Source organism: Parasteatoda tepidariorum, chromosome X1, assembly GCF_043381705.1.
Source record: "Parasteatoda tepidariorum isolate YZ-2023 chromosome X1, CAS_Ptep_4.0, whole genome shotgun sequence".
Lineage (NCBI taxonomy): Eukaryota > Metazoa > Arthropoda > Arachnida > Araneae > Theridiidae > Parasteatoda > Parasteatoda tepidariorum.
Window position 1 is genome coordinate 62,121,580 of NC_092214.1, and position 24,111 is coordinate 62,145,690.

General features: G+C 28.6%; 2 protein-coding genes across 4 annotated transcripts in view; one reads left to right on the forward strand and one right to left on the reverse strand.

Moving 5' to 3' along the window:
• Window positions 1-24,111, reverse strand: part of LOC107452629 (protein disulfide isomerase CRELD1) — a 111,961-nt gene that overhangs the window by 48,911 nt on the left and 38,939 nt on the right. The window lies entirely within an intron of this gene.
• LOC107452612 (Utx histone demethylase) overlaps window positions 323-24,111 on the forward strand; it is a 129,960-nt gene continuing 106,171 nt past the window's right edge. For 2 of the 3 annotated variants that reach the window (XM_043054385.2, XM_043054393.2), the window contains exons 1-6: window positions 323-784; window positions 7,251-7,317; window positions 10,450-10,720; window positions 12,768-12,817; window positions 14,612-14,670; window positions 16,131-16,160. In XM_043054385.2, the coding sequence (XP_042910319.1) occupies window positions 693-784; window positions 7,251-7,317; window positions 10,450-10,720; window positions 12,768-12,817; window positions 14,612-14,670; window positions 16,131-16,160 (569 nt within the window). In that variant the 5' untranslated portion in view covers window positions 323-692. The remainder of the gene's footprint in view (window positions 785-7,250; window positions 7,318-10,449; window positions 10,721-12,767; window positions 12,818-14,611; window positions 14,671-16,130; window positions 16,161-24,111) is intronic. The other variant, XM_016069136.3, reaches the window with a different exon arrangement.

Sequence of the window (24,111 nt, forward strand, 5' to 3'; positions counted from 1 at the left end):
GTTAATTTACGTCGCACTAGAGCTGCACAATGGGCTATTGGCGACGGTCTGGGAAACATCCCGGAGGATGATCCGAAGACATGCCATCACAATTTTGATCCTCTGCGGAGGGGAAAGTAACATATCAGAAATGATTGAATATGATTTTTAAGTAAAGAAGAAAAGACATAAACATGTTTTAGAAATTTGATAGATTGCTTCATATTGCTATTAGGATAATTAAACATGTTGCTAATTAGCGAGGTATAGCTTTCTAAAATCCTACCTACTGCTGCTGCTAGTGTCCTCTACATTGTATATTGATTAAGATCTATTTCGCTCCGATAAGTTAGCAGAGGGCAAAGCGAGACGGACGGAAACTTTCTACTTCCCAAAAATATAAACAAAAAGGAGCAGAAGATGGTTCTATGCTCTTACATAATTTTAATAAATACATTTATATCTAATGAAGTTTTCCTACAATCAATGCGTAAAACTAATTGAATATTATTAAAATACTATTTACATTACAATAATTACGGCTTTTTGTTTGTAATTGTTTTGATATTATGTTTGTAAAGTAGCACTTCAAAGCGGCAATTTAAATACGATATATTTGTCGTAATATACTTTGTTTGTAAAAAAATTTAACTTTTAATTTAAAATTTATTTACCTTTTTAACTCCGAATCAACTGTTTGTGGTTGCATAAGTATGATCTCAGAAAACTCTACGAACGATAAAGCAACATCTACAACTGCCTTATTCACATCAGAGGAATTGCTAGTCCTGGCAGAAATCGACAGGTATAAAATTATTTCAATATATAAGGAAGGAATCTTATATTTTATGAAATATCTTTCTGAAATATTTAGTAGTTCTTCATTTTAGAACTTGGGTTAATAAAATATTTTTTACTCGAGAAATGAATTATTTTATTCTTAAAATTTTTTTTTTAATAGCACTACAAATTTTTAAATTTAATTTGCGATTTGTGCTGATTTTATATTTGATTAGTAGCTTCAATTCGTAGTACAGTACAGAACCCGTTATCCGGAAATCAGAAAACCAAAAAACTGGAACGAAATTCGATAAATTTTCTCGCCATTTATCCTCATAAGATTTTACGATTTTTCTTTCTTTTTTTAATGATGTTTACCTTACCATCATTTTGTAAATAATCATTAGTGTATTACTTCATCGTTTTTTCTTATTTTAAGATTATTTCCAAAATTTATTATTTTTTTTAGTTGGGTTTAACAATAAAAAAAACGGCTTTTTGTAGCGATTCAGAAAACCGGAAAAATCAGTTATCGATGGTCCCGACCCTTCCGGATAATCGGTTCCTTACTGAATTTCTTTTTGCATATGTTATTAAATTGTATTGTTATGGAATAAGGAATAATTACGAGATGTGTCCAGTTCAATAATAGTTTATTTTTTGGATATTGCCTTGTTACATCACACTTTCAAATATACCTCTTTTAGAGATCTTTACCTGCCTGCACCAACTGAAATTGCTAAATAACACTGTCAGATTTTTGTACTTCAAATTAATGTGATGGTGATGCCTATGAGTTTGTCCCAAGTGATTTCTTTTAATGTCTTTCCAAGATTTATTTCTCAAAATTTTGGTAAATATTAAGTTTTTTCCTGAGAAAGAGAATTGATTTGTATTTTCTATGAATTAATTGTAATTTAACCTGTAAGAAGTCCCTTCATATTTTGTTTCTGCACAATAGTTTGAGAACCACTAAAAATCTTTATATGAAAAAGAAAATTTGCGTTAATTTTTTTACAATTGCATTTCTCTAAGGTAATTTTTTTTTTTTATAATTTGTATTAACAAATAATCCTTATAAATTTTTATAGTTGAGTCTTGATAATCCAAATAACCGAAATTCAAGCTCCACTTAATCCTAGCTCAGTCAGCGCTTAAGTATGACATTTCAAAAATATTTTAATAAATTTAAATATTATACTATTATAAGAAAAATGCTGTTTGTTTTCTACTTATGGCATCTAATAAGTCTTGAAAAATAGTTATTTTGCTTATAGTTTATTTTATTTTTAGTATTAAGAAATAGTTTACTTCTAGCTGTATATGAAATGTATGAACTAAGAAGCAATTTTGTTTAAAATGTGAGGGCATAAACTGTAAAAATGGGACTTAAAAGAAGTGAATACCGATATTGTAATGCATTGTAAAATTGTATCAATGAAATTTTTTGGAATTTGTGTAGTCAGTGACAAAATGGTTAATAGTAGACTGGGAATTTTTCAAATGGTATTCTTAGACTACATCTGTTGTTGGAGAGAAATTTACTACAAAATCACATGCCATTATACACTAATAAGCACTTAAGACATTCTTTCAGATTTGGCATTGATTTAAATTCATTAGAACTTAATTTAAACTCCTAAGTAAATGAAACAAACTACTTTGATTCATATCTTTCTTTCTTGTTCGATCGCTATGCAGTAGACAGTTTCTGCAATTCAACTGTAACATTTGGTCACTATCAAAATAAAAAGGTTGCCGGTCGCTGAAGCTTATCTCTTTCGGCAGGTCATCTGTAGTATATTCTTTATCCACCAATGGAAAAATTCATAGACATTTTTCGCAGCTATGGGTTAGGGAAACATTTTCAACTGTAATTTTTCAATTAGTGTCCTCTCATAGAGTTTACAATCTTATCATAGATAGTGTCTGTAATCATCTAAAATATGGCTTAAACTTCATGGTATTAACAACATTATTTTTAAAAAGGTCTTTTTAAAATAAAATTGAATAGTTATTTCTATTTAGAATAATTTTGAACAATTTTGTTTACAATGATGATGAGTTTTCGTGTTTAAGATTTCTCCTTATTAGAAGTTTTAAGCCTTTATCTATATATATTTTAAATTTTTATTACGTAGGGTGACCCGGAGTAATTCACGATCACTCTGTTTCTGGTGTAAATAATGATCACCTATGTTATATTTTTAAAAAAAATTTATTTTTTTTAATTTGAGACATGGACAAGAATGCTTGTACACTTTACTAAAGTATATTGCTTTATCTAACAAAATAAGTATCTTTTAAACTGCTTTCTGTATTTTCAATTTCAATGATGGGTTTCAAAATGTGCACATTTCTGCAAAGCTGCAACCCCTCCTTCTCTTAATAATAAATATTTTGAGTTACTTTATATTTCTTTGACATAAAAATAGTGTAAGCTTTTGTTTAATTGTTTCACATCTACTGTAAACATTATAATTGATTATAGAAAACTGTATCAAATGTTGCCCTCTACAGATGGGGTAATTATTGATCACTGGGGTAATTCCTGATCATTGTCATTTCTTCTTATAAATAGTATATAAAATAGCTAATAAATAGCTAATTGTCTTTTCTTAAATAACAGTTCATATTTATTAAGTGGAACAACTATAAAATATATTTTAACTGTCATCACAAAATTTGTTTTTAACGGTATACAAGACTGTATTCTGATTTGCACCATTTCTGGTTTGTCATACCTTGCTTCTATCTTAATTTTATGTGTGTACATTGTTAGAATAATTTTTAAGTTTATAAATTAGCTTAGTATAAATATGGTGAGAAATTATTAGCCTAAAAAGGATACTAAGCTTCTAGAAAGCAAAATTAGTGAATTTCTTTTAATGATTGAAAATGAAAATTTCAATGTGAGAGCTGCTGCCAGAGCTGTTGAGTTGACATACCTTACTTTACTTTACACTTTCACTTAATGAAGTTAAAAAATCCAGCAAAAGTAATCCATGAGGGAACTCTCTTATATTTCAGCAGAACATGAGAATGAGTTGGTTGATTGCCTAAAATGTATGGCATGATGCAAAGATTTTTTGCAATTTAAAGTGTTAATCTTTCTTCTTGCTTTTAAATAAATAGTTTTATTAGCTGCTTAAACATATCTTTTTGGTTTATTTGTTTGATCTTGATGTCTTATTTGTTAATTACCATTATATAATTATTTTTAAACAGCCCCTTTACAATAAAAACTGGTGATCAGTAATTACCCCAGAAGTGATCAGGAATTACCCCAGAAATGATCAAGACCAGGGGTAATTCCTGATCACTAAAAATTTAAAATCTTTTAAATTCTAATTAGATTTTCAAACAAAAGAAGGAGGCATAGGACTCATCTCATATAGCCTCAAACTTCCAGTAAATATTAAAATTTTATCTTGAATAGTTTTTTCACAAAATAGATGTTTGCATTTTTTGATCAGGAATTACCCCAGGTCACCCTAATACAGTACAGAACCCGTTATCCGGAAATCAGAAAACCGGAAAACCAAAAAACCGGAACGAAATACGAAAAATTTTCCCGCTATTTTAAAAAAAAATATTTTTTTCCTCATAGGATTTTAGGATTTTTTGTTCTTTTTTTAAAGATGTTTACCTTACCATCATTTTGGTAATAATCATTAGTGTATTACTTCATCGTTTTTTCGTCTTTTTAAAATAATTTCCAATTTTTTTTTGTTGGGTTTAACAATAAAAAAANAAGATGTTTACCTTACCATCATTTTGGTAATAATCATTAGTGTATTACTTCATCGTTTTTTCTTCTTTTTAAAATTATTTCCAATTTTTTTTGTTGGGTTTAACAATAAAAAAAACGGCTTTTTGCAGCGATTCAGAAAACCGGAAAAATCAGTTATCCGGAATATCGATGGTCCCGATCATTCCGGATAATCGGTTCCCTGCTGTATAAGTACATTTTAACATTCATCTTGCTAGGTAATAACATGTAATTCTATTCCTTAACTATCTATGAGTTTAAAGGTCTATTCCTTAACTTTACAATAAGTTTTAAAATGTTCATTTGCTACAATTAGGAAGAAATTTAAAACTTTATATGTATGCAAGTTTGTCATCTTTTTTGAATTAAAGTTTCTAATTTTCATTACTATTAAAAATGGAAAATGGATGTTTCCGTTAAACGAACGTCCGGATATGGAATTTTGTACTGTAATTACTCTAATGAAAAAGCAAAAAACAGTACCAAATAATCTATACTTTTTATTTCTAACAGTTTCTTTTTTCTTTGATATATCTTGGTTTTGATTTAACCTCATGCCTGAGACAAGAAATTCACAATTCTTAATTTTTCAACAACTTGGCTTTTTTATTCTCTTTAATGGATGGAATTTCTCATTTGTATTAAATAAATCTTTTTATACTACAATGGGAAGCTTGTTTTATACCCAAATCACTCATATGAAGCATGTAATAGCCTTTCCTTAGTTCTTTCTTGTTCTTAATCTACAATTTAATAAATGTACTTGAGAGCGATTCTTGCAAAATAAGATAGATTCATAAAAATAATACTTGTAAGAAAATTCTTCAAAAAAAACCTAGAAGAGATTTGGCATTTATTTATAAATCTGGGAATACTGACTTTATTTAGTTATACTAATTTTAGAACGTATTATTAAATTTAGTAACTGAGAGAGAAGCCAAATAGCATTAGTATTCCTAGGAATGCCACTAGAAATAGGAAACATTGGGGGTAAGAATTCAAGTAAAGATATTTAGACAAATAGCTTTATTTAATCATTAAATAGTCTTAAGACTTAAAAGTTATTATTAAACATTGCCAATTTGGTGCGATTTTTCTACTTGAATGAAAATTATTGTCAAATAATTTTCACAATTTGCAAATGTTTATGAACCCAATCAATGTAGTGTGGACAAACATTTTTCGTATTAACAAAACTGCAGCTTTTTTTCATATTGACACTTAGTACTATTTTCATAATTAGCACAAGTGGTGTTGGCTAAAGGTAAGCAAATTTTAATCTAACCGCCATGAGTTACTATTGATATCTCACATCAGTTATAAAAATAGCAGATTATTTTCTAAAAAGCATTACTTTACATTGATGTAACTTTGAGATTGAAGAGTTGAAATTTACGTCATTTTAAATTAATTAAATTAAATAGCAATTTTTTGGTAACTATAAAAATATAAATTGCGATGGAGCATGCTCCTCAGCAACGTGCATCAGTAATTAATGGAGGAGCATGGCTCCAGTTTTTGATTAGATTAGTGTGTATAGCTCCATCTATTGTTGACCTTGTCAGAACCATCTCTTGGTGGCCATTTCAGTACCCCCTTAAAGCGAAGCGTTTGGAGAGATGAACTGGCAGTATTCTTCTTCTTCTAGATGTCTACTTTGTTGTTCAGGAGGGTAAAGGAGGTTGTTACAATCTTTTTATCTGTTGTGGTGGTGGTTTGATAGGAGAATCACTTATTTGCAATAAAACTGGTTTCAGTCTGTTGATAGAAACTACAATTTCTTTTTCATCTTTTAGGATTTTAATTATTTTGTCAGTTCTGCCGATGGCTTTGTTTGGTTTATTTGAAACAGGGCGTATAAGAGCTCAAATAGCATCAAATATTAGAAATACATAGCTGCATGTTGTAACTTTTAGCCTGGCAATAAAAGAAAGTTCTTCCAATGAGTGATATAACTGTGAGATTGAGAAGAGGATATCAATATCACTTTTAAACAATTTAATTAAATAATAATTTCTATAACACAGTAAATACAATTTAAATAAATTATGATGAATAAATTATACATTGCTCTTGGCAACCTGCATGAGCAAACAATGGAGGAGCATGGCCCTTAGGCAACATGCTTGGGCAGGAGCTAGCTCATAACTAGCTACAACTTCAAAGTTATTATGATACTATAGTTCGAAGCTGAAGGGGCAGTTTTTGATTCTAGATCAATGGATACAGCACTATCTTTTATTGTGAGTTGAAGCACAATCTTTTCCATTGCAATTTTATGTAACGTCAGAGCCTTCAAAGATCAGTCTCAATAGGTAATAGAGGCAAATGTCCCCATAAACATCTATTTTAATGGATCCCTGAGTATTTCTGGGTTTAAGTGGAAAATAACTATTCAGGAAAGTGATAATTTCTTTCTTGAGCTTTAGACAATTAATAATTAAAATAAAATTATATTTGCATTAAGTGAAATGGAATTTCAAAATCATACATTTTCAACTTACAATTCATGTTCTTATTTTTTGGAGCACAAATATTCAATTAATAAACATTGAATTTTTTTTATTGTAATTAAATTTTCAATTTCTTCTTACAAGTTTCAAGTAAAATGTAAACTTAAATACTATAACATTTCTGATCTTTCAGTAATTTGTTGTCCAAGGAAAAAATAAAATTTTTGTTGCATTATTGTTTTTATTGATTTTTTTTCCGCTTTCAGCCGCTTGTATGGATTTTTGAAGTTAAATATGCCGGAAAATGCTAAGAAAAAGGCTCTTATTGTGAAGGTAAATAATTTTTCATCAAAATTTTTATAATAGTCATATGCTTAATTAGTATAACTGTACTACTTTACTTAACCCCATTTTTTTTTAATGGAGTTAAGTTCTTTATTTTGTTAAAGCATTGAGCATGTCTTACTCAAATTAGAATGTATAGTTAAAATAAAAGAAAATAAGAAAGCTATTCCATGATTATCTGGTTGAAAAGAATTCAGCATGTACATTCTATGTATTAAATGAATTCATAGTGGCATAAAATAAATAAAAAATTTAATTAAAAAATAGCTACTCGAAGTAAAAATTGTTATACTGATAATAATGAAAATCTTTTGAAAAATTGGTAAATTTAAATCTAAAAAGTAATTCTATGGGTCTTGAATGATATTCAGAATTTTTTTTTTGTTGACATATTGAAGGGATTCCTGGTTGAATAATGGCATATTAAGAAAAATAATAACTGTTATATATGAATACTGAAAAACTAAATTACTGTAAGAGTTATAATCTGTTTCATCATTACCAATTTGAGTCAAATCAACTATATTTTCTTTTAAAACAAGTAAGATGTATATTACGAGCAAATGATACAGTGACAAAAAAAAAAAAAAAANTGAAAAAAAAAAAAAAAAGAAGGGTAAATTTTTAAAATTTATTTTGCCTTAATTTGATTGAGAAATTGTCTTCGAAGTTTGAGTAAATGTTTTAAAGTTTTGATTTTCTTGAAAATTTCTCAAGAAATGGTTAAATATGCAAAAAGTAAAATTGACAATTAAGGGTTTAACATTTGACCACTCTCCTTACCAAACTAATGGGACAATAGATTGTGTCTACCACTCATATTTTATGTGTCAAGAATCTAAATTCAACAAAAAAGGTATGTTTATTCAGTAAAAGTGTGTTTTTGTGTTTGATTTAGTATTTTAAAATACCATCTTCACTAATTAATTGGAATATTTATGGTAAAGCGCATGAACCTTTAAGATTGAGTCTTAGTACGTAAAAATCCTATCGCTAGATCAAAATTTATCCAGGGTGCTCTGTTTTTTTCTTCACTCTGTACCATTGTAGTTTGAAATAAAAATTAATAGTTAAAATTAATAATGTTCATTCTCTAAAAATCAGAAGTTATAGGACATGGGTATTGGTGGTAGGGTGCTAATGTGGCTCAAAAACTTTTTAGTGCAGCGGTTTTGTGCTATTCGATTTAGAGACTGTGTCTAAAATTTTAAACTAAGAAAAACTTGGTTACACAAAGTACAATATTGAGTACAATTTTATGTAATATTTATATAAATGATCTTATTAAAATTTTACTATCTGATGGCTTAATTAGGGCGGTTTTATTCACTGACAACTTAGTACTCTAGAGTGCCTTTGCTGAAGAAGCACAAACTTAGCTTAGTCTTAAATTCTGAACTTGAGAGACTTTGATAGTAGTAGTGTTCTCCCTAAGCGTTTTAAGAAGGGCACCCCTCCTGCCCTTTGATCTCTGTAAATGATCCTTCTTTGCCCTTTTGGTAAAAATAATTTGCCATCCCTTAAGAATACTGCCTTTTTATTTCATTTTTTAGATAAAGGCTGTTTTCTTAACCAAATGTCAAGTATCCACCTCTGATTTATTTAGTCTTTGATAATTATTTAACTTTATTTTTAATTTCATTCCTTCATTTTAGTAAGACTTTTCTTGTGTTGTCTAGTTATATATTTAAATTTTGCATAATATTCAGTATCAGAGATATTCATATCTTGTATTCGGTTTTTTAGTGATTTTAAATTTTATTATTTTTTTAAAAATACCTTTTATTTTAAAATGCACCTTTAAATGTTTATTTATTTTCTCATAATTTTCAGTTTAAAATAATAACAAAAAAAAGCTTTCAAGTTGTTTAGTAACTAATCCTTTTTTCTTTTTTTTTTAGTTTGCTTTTTTTGAAGAAGATTTATACACAGAGATTAGCTTGCCTTTAATTATTTTTTTGAAAGCTTCAAATTTTTCTGTTATTTTGATAATGATTGAGAACTACTTCGTGAAATATGCACATAAAATAGTATAAAAAATTGAGGATTACATTAAGTTGTATAATATTACACACTTTGATAAATTTTAACGGTGGTAAGTATGTGCCCTGCCCTTTCAAAACTTTAAGTACCCTTTTCTGTGATGAAGCACCCTGCCCTTTTTTATTCTTAGGGGGAACTCTATTGGTGGTGTACTGAAAGTAACATGTCTGTAAACACTGATAAGATTTGTGCTCTATAGTTTACTCTTATAGTTAACAATTTTTGCTCTTGAACTGATTTACTATGGTAAAAGCCTACAACTTAGTGATACTTCTTCATACTTGGAATGTGTTATTAACAAAAAGTTAACTTGGCAAATACATACTGAGCATGCAATTTGTAAATCCAGAAAAAGGCTTCCATTTCATAAGCATCTTGCTGATGTTAAATGGGGCTGCAGTGAAGTCACCCTAAATTTAACTTATAAAACATATATTCAACCAATTTTGAACTATTGTACTGAGGTGCTGCTGGTCTCAGTTTCTGCTAAAATAATAACGCTTCTAGAGACTTTTCAAAACCAGACACTGAGAGTCATAACTGGAAAAGTTAAAACTAGCTTTAACTCTGCCAGTTATGATACAGCTTTCTTCCAGTTATGACCCAACTTTAGCCTTACATTTTTTAACCTAATCAGAGGCTATAATTAATGTGATACAAAGAAGGGCTACTATTTTCTATAATCAGAGATTTTCCTGCTTCCTTCTCTAGCTATCTCATTAATTATACTGCCATGACTTAAAAAGATACGTAAATTAAATTTCATCTCAAGTCATTAGTTTTTCAGTGCATTGTGTTTTCCAACAGCAACTACAACCTTTTTTTTAGTAATTTAATGTCGCATGAAATGTTAATATTAAGTTAAAAAACTTCTTAAGAAGAGTACTGAACTTTTGATAGTACTATATGCACTATAAAATATGCAAAAATTTGTTCTTCAGATATTTTCAATCTCCTATTGTATTTAATTATTTTCTATTATTAGTTTTATTTGCTAAATGGGACATGTAATTTCTGCAGTCACTACCTCCCTATTGTTTGGAAAAAATCTAATTCTCACCTTGGTTTTAATTATAGGCTGTCAAATGCTTAGAACGAGTTTTAGTCAACTACAAAGAAAATGATGTATCTACATCAAACAAACAAGTTGAAACAATATCTGAGAAACTTTCAAAAATTACTACTGAAGAGTCTAGTGAGAGTGAGGAAAATAATTGGACAAACCAATCCATTTTAAATTCTCTAAAGCAAACTGAAGAAACATCCAAACAAAAGAATATTGACACTCACATAAAGATTTATTGTAAATTAGGACATTTAAATTTAATATTGGAAGATTATCCTAAAGGTAAGTTATTCCATACATGTTCTTATACATTTTTATTTCTTTGTTATAGGATTCAAGGAAAAAGTTTTTAATTGTAGTGTCAAGATTTGCTATTTACATTCAGAATTTAAATTATTTTAAAATGTATTTGTAGGAAATCTGCTTCAAATTTTCTTAGGAGAAGTGCTAGTTATAAAAGATGACTATTTACTATTATATAATGTAGTAATTTTAAAAAAATAACTTCTTTCGAATGATGCCCTAAGGTTACATAGGATGCCTGATTTATTTGAGTAAAGTCTTCATAGTCATATACATAGCAATTTATGCATTTTATATGTTACTTTTATTAATTTGATGTATAATGAGGCGAACTATAAAAAGTTACTGATGGCTACCAAGAAGTAGCAGGTCATAAGGCACAACACAAGCATTGAGAAATACACCAGCAATAAAACTGAGACACAGGACCCGACACATTATGCAACAAACAGTTACTTTTTGTAATATAAATGCAATTTCCAATATCACATATCAACATATTGTAATAAAATTTTTGCTATATTCAGTTTATGGCCTGTCAACATTTTCCGGAAAAAAAGCTTAATTAATATCAAAAGTTTAAACTAACAAATGTCACTTACATATATTCAGCAATGTGATTGAACTGTAACTCACAGAAATTAAATAACTGTAATTAATTTAAAATGTTTGCAAACTTATTTTATTTCAGACTTACCAGTTGACTCAAAATATTCCATTGAATTTATTTATATTCAGATAATTACTTATATTCAAGATAATTTCTGATTTATTGTTTCCAATTTATCTAGAACAAATTGGAAACTTATATATTAAAGTTTATGACTATGTTTTATAAATTTCAGTAAGGCATTATTACAATTTCAGTATAAATACTTTGAAATCATAATTTATAGCTTGTTGATGTACTTAAAAAAGCAAATCACATTAATGTTTATTAGAATCAAATATCACAATTCATAATTCAAGTAAACTGTTAGTTACATTATAGTTAAGTTATAAAATTGTTAAACTCTCAATAATCAACTAAATTTAAATAGTTCAATTAATTAAATAAATGTTAAGCTGTGCCTCCAGAAAAATATATATATGAAATTTAGTGAGTGAAAGAGTAAGTGATCATCAATAAATGTAAATGTGTTATTCTTACTTGGTGTTTAATTAGCACTTTTAACTCTCAGAAACTGTAAACGATCCATTAGTTACTCTTGTTAACTTGTTTCAAATATTGAAGTTACTGTAGCGTATCTACCACTACAAAATTACAACTACAATTCACTAGTATATAAGACATGTTAACTCGACTCTATGTCGGGGTACCTTTTCATAGATGACGGTTGACATGGTCTGTAACTACTCTCCCCATATTACAATGACAAGTTGTGAATTGGGATTGGCTTTGTAAAAAAGGTATAAATTTCAAAGCTTTCTTAATATTTCTTAATTTTTAGCAAAACCGTGTGCACCTGACTTGCCACATGACACTTTGCAAATATTAATGGCTAATTTTTTATGGTATTAACGTAGAATGCTCTATGGAAAAGGGTATAAAACATTTGTCTTAGATTTTTCAATTCTAATTATTGTCTCCTATAATGTATGGAATACCGATTTTGATATATTGTTTGTTTAATTTTTAATAAATATAACTTAAAAATTATTAAATTTTAATTATGTTTTCAATTAAATGAAGAATTATTAACGTTATTTATTAATCATTATTTCAAAATAAAAATTAGCTAATGATTAAATAGGCTGGGCTCATACTAAAATAAATAATTTGAAAGAAAAAAAGGCAATGTTAATTGTTTCAATTTAAGTATTCCAATTTTAAATAAAATTTTTACTTCATGTAACTTTAATTTAGCTTATTTGTAAATAAGTAAAAAGTTGGTGTAGTTTTGTCTCTCTATCATGCTTATTTTTTTTCCCAGTTATAACCATAACATTACTGTTCTGATGTTAAATATTTGTGTACTTATATTTTTATTTCTCAAAATAATATTGTTTTTTTCTTCTTTTTTAGCTTTATCAGCTTATGAAAAGTTCTTTTGTTTGAATGAACATCACTGGAAAGTAATAATTTCTTTCGTATATTTGCTAAATGAAATTCTAATGTTTTAGCTACAATAAATTTGATTGCTAACCCAATAAAATTATAGAACTGATTTCATACAAATTTATATGTTCTAAATGTCTTAACCACATTTTTTTAAACATTTTATATTAGAGCTAATGAGACACAAGTTTTATGTGTATAATGACAAAATTTACTGAAGATCCCATGTTTAAAACACAAATATATTTTGTGAGATATTTAGAAAACTTTTTCCAAAATTGTAGTTTTCCTTTGCTTTGCAGAATATATGTTTAAAAAAACATACTAAATGATTAATTGTCAAATTTTTCATAAGTGCTTATGTCTTTATTTAACAAGGATTTCTCTAATCTTTTTAAAATTTTATTAAAAAAATGCTACATTTTTTGTTTGAAAGTTCAATCAGACCCTCAGCATTCCTGAATCCCAGGACAATTGCTCCTGTCTTCTCACCCTTGTGTTTGACCTTAGGAATAGCCTATCTACGCCATTTTAATACAGTATTCTATATGTCAACAAGGCCCTTGAAAATAATAAAACACTAAATTTTTTATTGGTTTAATAAGGAAAGAAAATATTCTTTAACCTTGATTACTGCAATTATCAAGTGAGGTTTTGGTTGAGTTTCTGAAACAATTCTAAGAGAGGAAAATAATTTTGGAATTAATTTTTGTACTTGCAACTAAAATGTAGGAATCCTGAACCTGCAACTGAAATGTAGTAAAGACTTTATTTTTTTAATGAGGAAATATAGTCGGGTTATTGGATACCTGTGTGCTGACTGATGTTGATATAATGTAAATGATTACTGATGTTGAAGATTAAATCAAGTTTTTTAAGGTAGATGAAAATGTTTCAGAAAGTTTCTGTTTGCATAAAAATGAAATTTATTATATATAGAATAAACAAAGAAAAGTATTGAATTTTAATTTTTGTTTGAAAAGTTTTTTCCATGTCAAATTTTAAACAGTAAATGAGTTTTCATCAATTCTACAATAAATTATTTGAAGCACAGTACTGTATCTAAAAGAGAGATTTTTGTAGAATATATTAAATGAATTAGTCAGTACAATGTGTTATCACATAGTCAAAAAAATATTAGCTGCATAGTATGATGTAAATTTTCAAAAGTAAGTATTCTTCTCTTTGATATTGCAAAATAATAAAGTGGTAGGATGGAAGAAATATGGTTTAAAATTATTATTGATTACAAAAAAAAGACAATAAGTAACACATAAAACCTGAGTTAAATGACTGAAATTAAATATCCTAAAAATTTAGTCATTTTTATTTGAATTTATCAAATAAATTTTAACAAAATTTTGAGGATTATTTATTTTTATTTGATTTTTTTAAAATTTTAGATTGAATATGTTTATTTCAAGAGAACATCAAATAGAAATCATCAAAACATGAAATTTAATTAGTTTTAATTTAATTTTTTTTTATGCAATAAGTAACACATAAAACCTGAGTTAAATGACTGAAATTAAATATCCTAAAAATTTAGTCATTTTTATTTGAATTTATCAAATAAATTGTAACAAAATTTTGAGGATTATTTATTTTTATTTGATTTTCTTTAAATTTTAGATTGAATATGTTTATTTCAAGAGAACACCAAATAGAAATCATCAAAACATGAAATTTAATTAGTTTTAACTCTTTCCTTGACTATGCTACCAACTAAATATGATAGACTCTTTTTAGAAAAGTTTTTGTTAATGTTAATTCATTGTATATTCATTTCTGTGATGTTTTTAATCTTTCAGAACTCAACTTTCATGTATGGACTTGGATTAGTCTACTTTCATTTCAATGCATACCATTGGTAAGTTTAGTTTTATTTGAAACTTAAACCTATAAAGATAAAAAACTAATCTCTAGTAAGGCACATTTTTGTAGAGTCAAATTATTTTTATTATTGTCTTAATATTGACAGCTTTTTATTTGAAAATTTTGTATTTTTGTTTATTATGATTAATTTGAAAATGTACATTTTGTACCAAAATGTAATTGTAAATCTGGATGTAAGGGTAAAACATTTCATTTTACTAGCTCTAATGTTAATTATTTGAGCTTCAGAGCGCTTGTAAAAAATTTCCCTAAAAATAGTAGTATTTCTGAAGTCATAGAAAATTTGCTTGAGAGCCATTTCTAGATAAGCGAATGGCTTGAGAGCCATTGGCTTATCACAGAACAGTGGCTTATCACAGATTGTGGAACTAGCAAACGTCATATTTGAGTCAGTTAAAAAACGCTGTACCCTCGGATAAATTGACATTCCAGATAACTTGACCTTTGTCAATTAAATTATTTCATAAAAGAAATAAATTATTTCATGAAAGAAATACTAGGTTTTACTATTAGTAACCTAGTATTTCTTTTATTACTGTATAATGTAATCCTAGTATTTGTAATCCTAGTAACTACAAATTCATTGTGCAAATTATATAAATGTTAGTAACAAATAAAAGAAAATTATATTTTTATTTATTTAGAAGCTACGGGTTAGTTTCAAAGGAGGACGGGTACATTGTTGGACAAGCCGTCCTCGGGGACGGGTAATATTTCTGAGTTTTTTCAAGCCCTGCCTAAACGGTCTTTTTTCTTGCAACCAGATGAAACTAATAATTTAAAGAGATAAATACATAATGGTTTTATTCTATGGATAAATTTTTTTGAAGTTTTTAGCAACCAGATTCTGTAAAGCACAACATAATACTATAATATTATTCATAATTATTATATTATTTCATAATACAATTCATAAATAATGGAGAAATAGAACTAAAACTTATTCTGGTGAGAAGCAACTTAGAAATGCTTGTTAAATTAAAATAAGAACCTAATAAACACACAGTTCTCGAGTATTTTAGGTAGCTTTATAGACAGTTCAGAAAAATATTATTTGATGAGCAAGACTGATACATATTTTATGTGAAGGTTTCTGGAAACTTAATGCCTGTATTTTATTTATTTGTATTTATTTAATTTGGAAGTTTAGTGATTCTACTTTTCATTTTAATTGACATGGTTTTATTTGTTTTGCCTTTTACAAGAGATGTTGTTGAGAATGGAAAGCATCTTAAAACAAATTTATTTACAAAATAAAGTAATTTCATTGAGACATTTGAAATCACGATGTTTATTTTGCATAATTAATATGTTTTTTTTTACCTTAACTGGTTAGCCATTGGGCTAAACTAGATCCTTTGGACCATTAATAGATAAAAAAAGTCTGAAGCAAGAATGAGATTTAATTGTAAATTTTCCTTTACATGTCCCAAGTTGGAAGAAGATCCCAAGGAAGAAGTTTAGGTATGAATTGGGCAATGGTGCATTTTCTACAATTGAAGGAAATATTAATTCCCTGCTCAAATTTAAGTAATTTCAAAAGTCCATTTTGGAGTCCTGTGAAAGCAGTCTGGTGGATTTGACTACTCTTAAAAATAGTAGTACCTCCCAGTTCATTGACATTGTACCAACATCAATAACATACCTGCCAACATTCATTCTTTTCGAGAATGGATTTTCCAAGTGGTAGTAAAACAATTACCGAAAAACAGTTTTACTCAAAGAGATATTTATATTTTAACCAGGTTGAAATTCGCTATCGTGAGGACTAATATGCTTTTTATTTATTTGTTGTAATTATTTATATTTATTTTATTTTATATTTATAATTATTTATATTTGTTGTATTGGTGGTCAAACTCATTTATAATTATTAATATAATTCAAAAAGTTTAGGGAAATAACATGAATTTTGCTAGCACTTTAAATATGAAAAAAAAAATCTTCCGGGGAAACCAGAAGAATTGGCAGATATGCAATAACCTTCATCTTATCTGACCTATATGTATAATTTTTTAAAAGACCATCATTTAATAGACTTCACGTCTTCATAAGATACTAAAATAGAATTTATTTCATCTGTAATAGGCAAAAAATTTAGATTGTAAAATTGGATTGTAACATGTTTTTGTTTACTCTACACAAGGGGAAGACAAGAAAATTCTTCAATAGTGTGGTCGCAAACAGAGGTTTGCCTGGTCGACTTTTTAACATTACATTGATAGGGTAAAAAATTATTGCATTAAAATGGTGGTCATTGAAGGAGGTGATTGCTGAATAGAGGTGGTTGTTGAATAAAAAGAGTTGCTGCTTTATAGAGGTGTTTGCTCAATAAAGATGTTCTGTTTCAGAAGTTTCACTGTATTAGGCTGTTTAAAACGTTTAATTTGGCAAAACAGAATTCATTCATGGGGATTCAAAGCAAGTAACATATTCATTTGAATTCAGTGCCTCAAAATCTTGCTTGATATCAAGATTATGTTTTACACTTGGAACCATTTCCTTGTAAGATGCAGACTTGATGGTTTGAAGGCTTTTAAGATATAAGTACGAATTAACTAAAACGATAATTTTGTAAAATAAACTCAAAAAGGAAGTTGACATATCTATGAGTGAACATATGTTTTTTTAGTGGATTTGAGTTTTTGATTCACAATCTCTATACTTTTACAATTAATATATTATGAAGCAGAAAATCGGCACATCCAAATGTAACACTTGCTAAGTATTTTTACGGCAAAAACAATGTATTAAATCTTTTTTTGTTATTTAATTTTATAATCATTGATACAGTTTTTGATTTTAGGTATAAAATTTTTACATTCTATTAAACTCAGTAATTTTTAAGAACAAAATCTATATAAAATTTAAATGAAACTAGTTAAATATTTCTTGTGGTATGAAAAGTAGAAAGCAAGACTTCTTTAAATTTTAATATGGAAGTGTCACAGTGGGGATGTTTTGCATCCAGTCTAGATTGCGCTTACAGTATGATTCACATCAGACTTTTTTTAGACAACATTATTGAACGACATTGTTACGGTGATGCGGGATTGCTCGTTTTGAGTGGAATTATACTGGTCTCCAGAACAGATATGCATGTTTAAATCGGAACCATGGCAGGCCAAATTTATCAGGGTATAATTTTGAAACAACATTTGCGGCATAGGCACAGAATGAGTATTTATGGATAACCTGCTCCCCCAAGAAAATTTCGTAAACAAATGTCTTTTTTATTTTATTACCGTCGTGATCAGCCGACCCAATTTTTAGACTTTACACGACTACCCATTGTCGTCGTCAGATAAAACTTATTGGAAGAGAACATACTTGGACTGTTACTAGAGAAAAAAAAAATTCAAATTTTCCTTGCCCTTATTAAAATTGTTACTGCAAAATAAATATATATATATANCAACTAAAAAATAAAATTTTTTGGAAATAATCTTAAAAAGAAGAAAAAAACGATGAAGTAATACACTAATGATTATTTCCAAAATGATGGTAAGGTGAACATCTTTCAAAAAAGAAAGAAAAATCCTAAAATCTTATGAGGAAAAAAAAAATTTTTTTTTTTAAATACCGGGAAAATTTATCGAATTTCGTTCCGGTTTTTTGGTTTTCCGGTTTTCTGATTTCCGGATAACGGGTTCTGTACTGTATATATATATATAATACACGCTACCAGTCAAAAGTTTGCGAAATTTTTGAAATCTGCAAAGAAAAAGTCTATATTCAAATGTTCATAGAGCAGCAAAAAATCATTCAAATTGCATGAAAATTTGATATGTTCTAAAGTAAACCCTATACAGTTAGTTACATATGATCAAATTGCAATACTTTGTTTTTTGCGAGCTGAATCCAGCTTTTCATCATGGATTGTTTTTATATTGAAAAAATTTGTTAAGTTTGAACACTTGCCAAAGTTGCAAAAAAAAAAATTTGTACTTTCTGTTAATGAAAAATAGTTATTTAAACCGTTCTATGTAAGCCCTCAAAATTTCAGGTCGATTTGATTTTTTGTGACGAAGTTATAGAATTTTGAAAAACATGTGTACTTTCTCGATTTTTGAGCATTCCACTTAAGTTTTTTGGTTTATGCATCTTCTACCAAAGAATTTTTTAATTTTAATGTTTTCTATATTTTCAAATAATTAATATTTATTATAAAACAAATATTCTTATTCATTATTGTAATTATTGTTATTACAAAGAATTTATTATGAATATAATTAAAATAATATCTCATAGATGTCACATTTCATCAAAAATTTGTTTGTTCTTGCTAACGAAACGATATTTATTGTTAATTTGAAGAATGTACTATAAAATTTCATTGACTAATTTTTTTTACTATTAAATTATTTTATTTGAAGCAACGTTGTAAATATGTCTCCTAGAGAAGAAATATCAACTGAAAAACGTGCAGCCATAGTATCTTTAAGAAAAGCAGGTCACACTATAGACAAAATCGCTGCATTAGAAAACGTGTCATTAGCATGCGTTCATTCTACAATTAAAAGGTTCGATGAAACAGTTGATTGTACACGTTCCGGAAGGCCCAAGATTACATCAAATCGAGATCATCGAAAAATTATTGTTACAAGTTTAAAAAATCGATTCGATACACCTGCTCAACTGAAGTGTAAATTATTCCTAGGTTCAGAAAAAGATTCAACTTCAACAATAAAACGGTGTTTGCGTAAAGCTGGCTTATTCGGACATGTTGCAGCAAAGAAACATCTTCTTAGACCCAAAAATAAAATACTATGATTAGAATGGGCTGGCAAACATCAGCATTGGTCAATCACAGATTGGAAAAGTGTACTATGGACTGATGAATCAAAATTTGACATTTTTGGGAACAAACCTCGCATGTTTGTAAGGCGTCGTGAAGGAGAACGAATGCAACCAAATTGCATTTGACCAACGGTTCAACACGGAGGGGGTGGCATAGTGGTTTGGGGATGTTTTGGAAACGATACTGTAGAAGATTTAATTTTTTTTTTTTTAATAACGGCAGGCACTTGAACTCTCGTTCTTCGCCTCGGAAAATGCCGGAAGTGTTGCTCATTTAGCGTTACCCAGTGGGCACCTGTGAACCTAAGTCACGGAGGCGAGCAACATTACNAAGATTTAATTAAAATAGAGGAATAATGAATCAAAAAAGTACCATTCTATTTTGCAACGTCATGCTATTCCTTTGGATGAAAAAGTTGTTGGTCCAAATTTTGTATTTCAGCAAGACAATGATCCCAAGCGCACGTCAAAATTTTGCAAAAATTATTTAAAAAAAGAAAGAAAACGAAGGCCGTTTGAAAATAATGACGTGGCAAGCTCAGAGTCCTGATTGTAACCCGAATTATTTGAAAATATAGAAAACATTAAAATTAAAAAGTTCTTTGGTAGAAGATGTATAAACCAAGACTGCATAATGCTCAAAAATCGAGAAAAGTACACGTTTTTCAAAATTCTATAACTTTGGCAAAAAAAATCAAATCTATCTGAAATTTTGATGGCTTACATAGAACGGTTTGAATAACTATTTTCCATTAACAACAGAAAGTACAAAAAATTTTTTTGAAAGTTTGGCAAGTGTTCAAACTTAAAAAATTTTTTCACCATAAAAACAACCCATGATGAAAAGATAAATTCAGTTTGCAAAAAACAAAGTATTGCAATTTGATCATGTGTAACTAACTGTAGAAGGTTTACTTTAGAACATATCAAATTTTCATGCAATTTGAATGATTTTTCGCTGCTCTATGAACATTTGAATTTAGACCTTTTCTTTGCAGTTTTCAAAATTTTTGCAAACTTTTGACCGGTAGTATATATATGAACCAAAATACACACACAGAGCGATAAAGGTAACTTTTTCTTAATGGATAACGAAAACATGACATCACTAATAAAATAATTATATTTAACAATCAATATCTTTTACTAACATTCAATACATAATTATGAAAATGGAAATGTCTTGATACAGTGCAGAATGCTCCTTGGTCTACGCCCTCATTTATAATTTTAGAATCCTCTTTTTCTTTGAGAATTTAGTTTAAAAAAAATATACAAATTTGTGGTTGCAAACTATTATTCAAGAGCAGGAAATAACTATATAAAAATCTCTATTAAGAAAAAACGAATTTGAAAACTTTAAAACCAGTTTGATTTTATAACCACCATTGTACAACCAACCCAATTTTTTGAGTTATAGCAGCATGCCAGCAGCTATGCATTGTTAATTTTTATTTTATTTAATTTGAACTTCTTAAAAAATATGTTTCGCCTAATTTAATAATGTAAAGTCATCGGAAAGGGCAACAAATAATAGTAAATAAATTTAAAAAATGGATTATTTTAACTTTATTTATTGTTTCGGTACATACTTGCTGTTTAATGTCGATTTATTGGTTTTTTCTTTTCTATTTTCTATCCTGTGCGATGAACTGGTATCCAGCTAGTAGATAAATAAATTTTTAAAAGTAGTATACAAAAGAAGAGAAAAAGAGTTCAATTTGTCACATTTTTGCTAGTATATAGGCAAAGACCTCGGAATAGTGTATGTTAACAGCATTTTGTCAAAAATTTAATAAAATATGTTTATTTATTATTTTAATGTCATCAATTTTATCTTTTTTACAAATGAACCTTTCATATTTTTTAACCTTTCATATACATTTGAACCTTACATATGTATTCTATGTTTTATTACTATAAATGTTATATATGAAATACTGAAAATCTATTCAGAAATTATAAAATGATTTGTACCATAGAAATGACTAAAACTGTACAAATTGATATCAATTAATGATTAGTTTTGAGGGCAGTCGAAAAAAAAGAGCACTTGAAGGAAAGGTCTGAAAAAAACACCTCATAAGTAACTTGTAATTGTAGTTGAACCACAATTTTAAGTAGTGAAATATTTATTCGAATGAAATTATGTATGTATATATATTAAAAATATTAATACATAAGGATTAATTTTAACATTTCACAGCATTTAACAAAATAATTAAGACTCTTAATTCACCTTGTTCTTTTAAAGATTCTGTTAAATTGATATTCTTTAAATTTTTAAATATTATGTCTGTTAAAACTTTTGATCAGAATGACTTCAAATTTATAAATGTATAATATTATGTCATGTTACCCTATATGACAAAACGGGTTTGGTTCATTTCATCGACAATCACTTTATCGACAGGCCATTTCATCGACATCACTTCAACGACAAGCCATTTCATCGACTAGGTCATTTCGTCGACAGGGTCTTTTCATAGACAGGGTCATTTCGTCAACAAGGTAATTTCATCGACAGGGTCATTTCGTCGACAGGGTCATTTCGTCGACAAGTCATTTTGTCGACAGGGTCTTTTCATGGACAGGGTCATTTCGTCAACAGGGTCATTTCGTCAACAGGGTCTTTTCGTCGACANTAAATATTATGTCTGTTAAAACTTTTGATCAGAATGACTTCAAATTTATAAATGTATAATATTATGTCATGTTACCCTATATGACAAAACGGGTTTGGTTCATTTCATCGACAATCACTTTATCGACAGGCCATTTCATCGACATCACTTCAACGACAGGCCATTTCATAGACTAGGTCATTTCGTCGACAGGGTCTTTTCATAGACAGGGTCATTTCGTCGACAAGGTAATTTCATCGACAGGGTCATTTCGTCGACAAGTCATTTTGTCGACAGGGTCATTTCGTCGACAGGGTCTTTTCGTTGACAGGGTCATTTCATCAACGGGGTCATTTCGTCGACAAGTCATTTCGTCGACAGGGTCTTTTCCTTGACAGGGTCATTTCATCGACGGGGTCGTTTCGTCGACAAGTCATTTCTTCGACAGGGTCATTTCGTCGACGGGGTCATTTCGTCGACAAGTCATTTCTTCGACAGGGTCATTTCGTCGACAGGGTCTTTTCATTGACAGGGTCATTTCATCGACGGGGTCACTTCGTCGACAAGTCATTTCTTCGACAGGGTCATTTCATCGACGGGGTCATTTCGTTGACAGGGTCATTTCATCGACGGGGTCATTTCGTCGACAAGTCATTTCTTCGACAGGGTCATTTCTTCAACAAGTTATTTCATCGACAGGGTCATTTCGTTGATAGTGTCATGCGTAATTCTGAAACTATTTTAGAGATTTAATCTAAATATTTCTATTATTAATTAGAAAAATGCACTTATTTAATTTTATACTAAAGTGAAATTCTTTATGGCTGTTTATTGTTCCAATTGCACTAAAAGAAGTTCGCCTTTTAAATTAATTAATAGGTAGTTGAGAAGCGTTTAAACGCTTGATGAATCGAAATCTACTTTTCTATATCTAAATCGTAATAGCTCGACAGTTATTTTCAGGATAGGTAAGGATTGTCTTCAGAACATTACCAAGCATGATATCCGGACCGTGGTCAACAGTTAATATAGTGTGACGTTAGCAATCAAATTGTTTTTAATATCAAATCAAATTACTAAAATATATTTTTAGAATTCAAAGTAATAAAAATATATTACAATGAAAATTTTGACACTATTTCAAGGAGAGGAAAGCTAAATTTTTTGCTGTGAAAATTTTCAACATTTTTACATAAATTTTAACAAAAACATAGACTTCAGTCGAATTCTCACAGAAATAAAAATAATCATAGACCTAATTATTATATCTGCATAAGTAGAAAAAAAAATTCTACGTATTTTATGATGGAAAAGTAATTTCTTAATGTTCACTTTAATTGCAATTTTAAACTTTTTGTTCAGCATCTTTAACATTAGGACAGGAATATGTTTATTCGAACTGAGTCTTAGTTTTGTTACTACTATTAGAGATTTCGAAGAACAATAGGAACACAAACTTGATGTTTAGGTATTTACCGAGGCGGTTGTAGATTCCCACAATATTTAAAGTGCTACTCACCTTACCAAAAATATTTAGAAGCACGGGCGTAGCGTTGCAAGCAGGGCCGGATTAACCTAAAGGCACACTAGGCACGTGCCTAGGGCCTACGAAATTCAGGGGCCTACGAAAAACTTGGGAGAAAAAAAATTTTTGACAAAAATAATTTAGCTTTAAAAACAAGTGTATTTTGCACAAAATTATGAAGATACAAATAAAAATATAATATTTTACGGTATTAAATTATTTTGCAGAATCTTATGATCTAATATATTACTTTTTTGCGATTTTTGGATTCAACGAAATCTTGTATTATGCTGTCGAATTCCAAACTACGCAAAATGTCCGATTCAATAGACATAAGTGCGAGCGATGCCAAACGATCTTGATTCATTGTTAAAAGCAAATAATTTTTTATCAATTTTAATCTGGAGAAAGATCTTTCTCCTTCTGCATTTGATCCAAGAATCGACAAATATATTCTTAATGCAAT